Source organism: Bidens hawaiensis, unplaced genomic scaffold, assembly GCF_021521415.1.
Source record: "Bidens hawaiensis isolate Kalapana, Puna unplaced genomic scaffold, B.hawaiensis_p1.1 tig00061131_1, whole genome shotgun sequence".
NCBI lineage: Eukaryota > Viridiplantae > Streptophyta > Magnoliopsida > Asterales > Asteraceae > Bidens > Bidens hawaiensis.
Genome location: NW_027501006.1, coordinates 65,689 through 72,781, shown reverse-complemented (window position 1 = coordinate 72,781; position 7,093 = coordinate 65,689). Strand labels below are relative to the sequence as shown.

Genomic DNA, 7,093 nt, shown 5'->3' with positions numbered 1-7,093 from the left:
CGTACAATATATATTAAAAAATGTAATAAATATTTAATAAAAAGTAAAATTAATGTTTTTTACCTTGGCAGAAAAATGAAGGGATTCACGTGCAACCCTTTTCGACATCTGTAAATCTCGTCCAAAGCGTCCGACGAGATGCCGTACGCTAGTTGACGGATAGCAGCCGTGCATTTTGAAGAGGGGTAAAACCGGGAAGACCCCTAGCATCCTCCCTTTGTTGGAAAAGGGATACCGTGCCTCTAAATCACCCTCGCTATACGCGTGAACAATTGCTTGCTCATTCGAAAACGAGTTCGAAAATCCGACTCCGCGTATACCGGTTGAGGGCTAAAATAATGCCTCATCAAAGTATCGTTAGCACCCGATCGATCACGATCACGAGGTGGTGCTCTAACCCTCGGGGAGTCGGGGTTGATGGGCTTGATTTTGCAAGAGATTTACCACGGCTAGCGGTCAAAAACTCCCCCTACATGAAGATAGCAAATCATCCTCTTCGGAGGAGTCGGATCAGACGAGTACGACGACATTATTTTTTTAAAAAAATGGGACGATGGTTGTTTGGAGATTGAAGTTGTGTTTGATATGTAAAAAATGGGTTGATTTAGGGGTATTATATAGGATTTTGTAAAGGTTTTTTAAAAAAGTTTGAAAGAAATGGGTAATATATAGGAAGTGTTGTATAAAGAAATGGGTAAGTTTGGTGTTTTTTGAAGTTGTGTTAAAAGTGTTGTATAAAATGGGTAATATATAGGAGTAGAAAATTTTTTTTTTAAAAAATTAAGAGGCCAACGGCTCAATTTTATCTTTCAAACGGCTCTTTTCACCACTCCCCATGCCCCTCACGCTCAACCTGTCCCGCGAACCCCCTGGCGCCTGCCTCATTTTCCGCGCTCAGCGCCCCTCCTCGCGCCTCGGTGGTGTGGTGCTCGCGCCCGAGGCGCGAGTGGCTGTCCTCTTGCACCCTTTCTCACGCTCCACACCCCTCAGCCTTATAAAAACTCTAGAAACTGTGTTTTGATCATTGATCATCTTCCATCAATGGTCTATAATTAAAGCCAATTAATTTATTTGAAACATATAATAAAATAATAAAGAAAGTACATGTGAGGGTAGTATGATCATCTAGATATAGTCATCTTAGGCTGAGGGGTGTGGGGCTTCAACGGGGGCGCTAGAGCCCCTCCGCTCGCGCCCCCAGGCGCTAGCACCACACCCCCGGGGGCGCGAGAGGGGCTGCGAGCACGAAAAACAAAGCAGGCGCAAGCACCTTCGCGGGACGAATATGGCGTAAAGGGGCATGGGGAAAACGTGAAAGAGCCGTTGGACATTTAAATTGAGCCGTTGGGCTCTTATTTAATAAAAAAAAAAGTTTTTTCTTCCTATATATAACCCATTTCATATAAAACAATTACCACAACTTCAAAAAAAAACCCAAAATCAACCCATCTTCCCAATTTTTTTTTTTTTAAATAATGTCGTCGTACTCGTCTGATTCCGACTCCTCCGAAGAGGATGATTTGCTTCTTCATGTAGGGGGAGTTTTGACCGCAACCGTGGTCAATCTCTTGCAAAATCAAGCCCATCAACCTCGACTCCCGAGGGTTAGAGCACCACCTCGTGGATCGTGATCGATCGGGTGCTAACGATACTTTGATTAGGCATTATTTTAGCCCTCAACCGGTATATGAGGAGTCGATTTTCGAACTCGTTTCCGAATGAGCAGACAATTGTTTATGCGTATAGCAAGTGATTTAGAGGCAACGGTATCCCTTTTTTCAACAAAGGGAGGATGCTAGGGGTCTCCCCGGTTTTACCCCTCTTCAAAAATGCACGGCTGCTATCCGTCAATTAGCGTACGGCATCTCGTCGGACGCTTTGGATGAGTATTTACAGATGTCGAAAAGGGTTGCACGTGAATCCCTTCATTTTTTTCTGCCAAGGTAAAAAACATTAATTTTACTTTTTATTAAATATTTTATTACATTTTGTAATATATATTATACGTAGGAGTTATATCGACTTACGCTCGGAGATATCTGCGTAAACCTACAATGTATGACATCCAACACATATATGAGGTGCACGCAGAAAAACATGGTTTTCCTGGGATGCTAGGTAGCATCGATTGTACGCATGTTGGATGGGCTATGTGTCCAACGGCCTGGCGAGGTCAGTTCCACCGTGGTGATCATGAAGGGCCGACCCTTATACTTGAGGCGGCGGTGTCACAGGATCTTTGGTTTTGGCATGCTTTTTTTGGTGTTGCTGGGTCAAATAACGACCTTAATGTTATCGATCAGTCACATTTGATCAACGACCTTATCGACGGGTTGAACCACCTCAATCTTTTGTTGCAAATGGAGAACTCTTCAAGTACGGGTACTATCTGGTCGATGGTATTTACAACGAATGGGCTTTGTTAGTTCAAGCTTTTACAGATCCAATCGCCGACAAACGGAAGTATTTTACGAAGAAGCAAGAGTCTGCTAGAAAAGATATTGAAAGAGCTTTTGGAGCTATAAAAAAACAATATTATGTTCTGGCGAACCCGATACGTTATTGGACTCGGGAGAGGATAACGGACGTCGTCTACACGTGTCTGATCCTACACAACATGACGTTAGAAGACGAGGGCAAAAGCTATCTGCCAAAACTACCAAGGTGACATTCCGCCACAACCGTCCACAATCAGTGATCAACAAAGACTTCATAACATAGCAAATATCAAGAGCCGTGAGATACACGGGGATCTTCGACATGAGTTGGTTGAACATTTGTGGGCGAGGCGACCCGATGATCTTGTATTAGATTAGTGTTATTATTAAGTATTATTGTTTGTTTAATTTTTAGTATGTTTTTTTTTGTAATTTGAATTTTTAAAAAAATGTGTGTTTTTTTTAATAATTTATAGGTTTTTTTAATAATACGTTTTTTGAATATATTTATAAAAAAATAAAAAAAAAATCCGCTAGAGCCCCTGCTAGAGCCCCTCCACACCAGGGCCAGGGGCTCCAACGGGGGCTCCAACACCCCCCTTATCCAGTTTCTCTCTCTGTCACCACGTCACAATATTATTGGCTGGAGTCCCCACTCGCGCCCCCATTAGAGCCCCCAACACCCCTCAGCCTTATCCCTCAGCCTTATGTGCTTTGAATTTTAGTTCCTGACAAACACATCACCTCAACAAGTTATTCCTTTTAATATTCAAAATATATATTTTATTGTTATTCTTTTCTATATATTAATAACATATAATATATCTGTGACATATATTAACTATCGTAATATATTCCTAACAAATGTTTTTTTATTATTTTTTTCCCTTATATCACAAGAAATGATGCTTTGAAACATTATGCAATATTGTTTTATTTTTTTCTCTTTGTCACAAGCAAACATCTTTTATAAATTTATAAAAATAAAACAAGACGTATAATAAGCTAACAAAAATCTAATTATGTTTCATTTCAAAGAAAACCATCTTTATATTAAACACAAAAATCCTTTCACCTAAAAAAAATGTTACAAGTTTGTAAGAACTCAAATTTTTTAATTTAATTTATATTTAACATGTTTACATACTTATAAATAATTTAACATATTAAGAAATAAGTTAACATATTTTTCCGGTATGTTAAAATATTTAATTAAATCTTTACAAAATTTTCAATTAAGAGTACATATTTTTAATATGTTTATATATTTAAAATAAATTAATATTTTTATTGTATGTAAATATATTTAAGGTTCATCTTTACAAATTTTTAAATTAAGATTACATATTTTTTTAATATGTTCGCATAAATTATAAATAGTTTAACATTTTTTATATATAATTAGAAATAATTTAACATATTTAGCATTTCACCATGTTACATTATTTAACATAATTAACATATTTTATAATTGAAATCTACATGTTTTAAAGTTAAAAAAACCGACAACTAGTCCATCATTAATTAAAAATAGCAAATTTGGAAGAACCAATAATAATAATCACAACTTAACTTATTGTTATCCCGCTATCACTTAAATATATATTTTATATGTTGGGAGAACACTAGAATTTGGATGGTTGATCCTGTCGTTGAAACAAATTGTAGATATTACATAAATTAAAGAACAAAAACTAGAATATATTAACTGAAAAAAAATCAAGAGTTAAGACCTGTTAACATTTGCTTCAATACTACAAATAAGACACAAAATACGCATCCTTCATTCTTATATAATTACCAAAATAAACTCCACAAGCTTTGTTTAGTTTCAATTTTCATTATACATGAAAAAAGAATTGATAGTGACGATGAAATAAACTCTGCACCACCAGCGTTGGAAGCCACCGGCGCCGGCGACCATCTTCTTCTCCACCATAGTTGGCTGCTACTACCATGAAAGCATGCAGGGTTGGTCTTAGATTCCCACTTCCTCTTCTTTCTGAATCAAAAATAATAAAGGTTGTAGATGAAGGAGTTGTTTGGAAACAATAAGAGAGAAGCTTGATGATATTAGGATAAGACTTCTCACATAAAGTAAGAGAGATAATGAAAATTTTATGACTATTATAGCCTTCTTGTTTAAAATAAGGAATTTTGAAGAATGTAGATGTGGCAGCTTTATAACCAAGTGATGAGTTCAGAGTTTTCTTAACTCACAAGGGTTTTCAATTTAAACATACTCTATATATATATATATATATATATATATATATATATATATATATATATATATATATATGTATTTTTCTTAAAACAACTAATTTTTTATTGTATTTAGGCTATTGTACTCGTCAAATTTATAGAGCCCCCGATGCTTCACTCTTGCCAGACTATGTTGTCTTAACAGGGATCACGATGGCTTCAGAGTTTGGCTTCGGCGTTCCCCCGGGAAACCATACAGCTGACAATCGTTGTGCCACCACTAGAGTAGAACTCTCTGTGTCACACACGGTGGAATGAAAACCCGGGTGAGCTTAGGGTTCAAACTGACAACCTTATCACAAGGCTTAGCTCAAATATATCATTACACAAGTGTTATTCGAACATGGTTCTCCACTGAAGAACCCAAGTTTCCTACCACTAGATAACATGTGAGGTGATTGAGATTATTTGCAAACCTCAACTTATTTTATTTTATTTGAAAAACGTAAATAAGCGTTTTTTTTAATTAATTTTTTTTATTGCTTGGACTTTGTTAAGTAGATAATGAGATTATTCTTTTCTAGATGCTTTTACATACACCCACGGAATATAATTTCTTTTCAATTTTTAAACACATAAAGAATTAAACATAAAATATTTTAAATAATTTTAAAATTAAACATATAAATATACAACCAAATTGAAGATATATAACGATTTACGTTATTAATAATATATAAAATTTCAAGTATTTTTTTGAGCTACCAACAGAACTAATAATATGTTGGCAGTAAAAAGTATCATTATATAATATTTTGTAACTTAAAAGAGAATTTGAAGTCCAACCAACCGGTTGCCTGTTGATTCAATTAAAACAGCTCAATCATACACATATTTGTGGTTCACAATCAAACCGGTCCTGTTTTAATACCCTGGTTTTGTAAGAATTTTGGTGGTCTAGATAGACTAATTTTACAAGTTATAGGGATTTAACTTTGTTCATTAAGTTGTTTTTCTTTTCATGTTAAGATATCTTAAATTAATAAAGATAGTACATGATTAAAATACATTAAATAAATAAAGACACATTCCGAAAATACAAAAAATAATAAAATAAATAAAAACCATATATGGTAAAATTCCATTCACATCAACAACAAAGGTATTAGTATGTTACGTAATCATAAGGGTGAGATGCAAACAAATCATGCCCTACTTCCAGATTAAACCATTATACCCCAAATCCAAACCCTTTGAATTCAATCCGGTCTAGGTGATACACTACTTTTAAATGGTTCAGTCGGTTTCAGCGGCTGTTTAACACCCATAAACCAAACAAATTAACATTAATGTAAATTAAGTTTATTGTATGCTTGAAGCTAATATTATTGTATATGAAACTTAAAAAAAAATATGTTCCCATAATATAAAATTAGATATTTTCAATATTAACAAATAAAACTAACAAATGACCATGCATGCACATTAATTCTTTTCTTTCTAAAACTTCAATAGTGTAAACACAAGCTTGAGGGGCTAATCTAGAAACTTATAGGGTAAGATTGTCCAAAATGAATCATTTTCCTTTAACCCCCACACATTATCTATTTTGTCACTTCTAACCCCTAAACAAACAAACTATTGCATAAACAGCTCAGACTGCAACAAAGTATAATAATTTGCTGCCACATCTTCAAACTCCCACAACCCATCACCTAAAGAATAATATTCTCCATGACCACCTCCTGCCACGTCATCACCACCTCCTTCCACGTCAGCACCACCTTCAACCCTACTTGGCAATCCCAACTCATCATCAGAAGCTTCAAGAAGGTGTCTAATAACCCTTTCTTTCTCATCATCAACTAATTCTTCCTTCATGTTAGATAACATATTATTATTATTATTATTATTGTTATCCGGGTCGGGTTTGGGTTGTGGGTTGAAAACAAGAAGTGTGTCAGAAGAGAGACTTGTGAAGAAATCTAGTAACTCTTGGGTGGTGTCTTGTTGTTCTTTAGTATTAATGTTTCTTTGGCGTTTTGTTGTTTCAATGTCGGAATCGCCACCGTGTTCACGGTGGCGTTTGGGTTGTGGTTCGGCCATGAAAGGTGGCAGGGGGTGAAGTGTAAATATTGAGAGAGAGAGAGAGAGAGAGAGAGAGAGAGAGAGAGAGAGAGAGAGATGGTGGGTTGAGGAGATAGAATTAGGGTTGTTGAAAGCAATTATATAGAGGATGTAAATCATGTAATGGTCAAGTTTATTTTTGGGGAAATAATATAATTAAATATTATTTAATGGTTTTGCAGACCAACATGGCGGAGACATGAAAATAGTAGTTTTATTTCAAAATAATATACGTCTTCTAAGCATTTATATAGAGGATGTAAATCATGTAATGGTCAAGTTTATTTTTGGGGAAATAATATAATTAAATATTATTTAATGGT

The 7,093-nt window shown here is 35.2% G+C and overlaps 1 protein-coding gene across 1 annotated transcript; it reads right to left on the bottom strand.

Moving 5' to 3' along the window:
• Positions 1–6,213: 6,213 nt before the first annotated feature.
• LOC143603271 (uncharacterized) lies at positions 6,214–6,832 on the bottom strand. Its single transcript, XM_077080108.1, has one exon. It carries the CDS (start codon positions 6,747–6,749, stop codon positions 6,282–6,284), a length of 468 nt encoding a protein of 155 aa, XP_076936223.1. The 5' UTR covers positions 6,750–6,832; the 3' UTR covers positions 6,214–6,281.
• Positions 6,833–7,093: the final 261 nt, after the last annotated feature.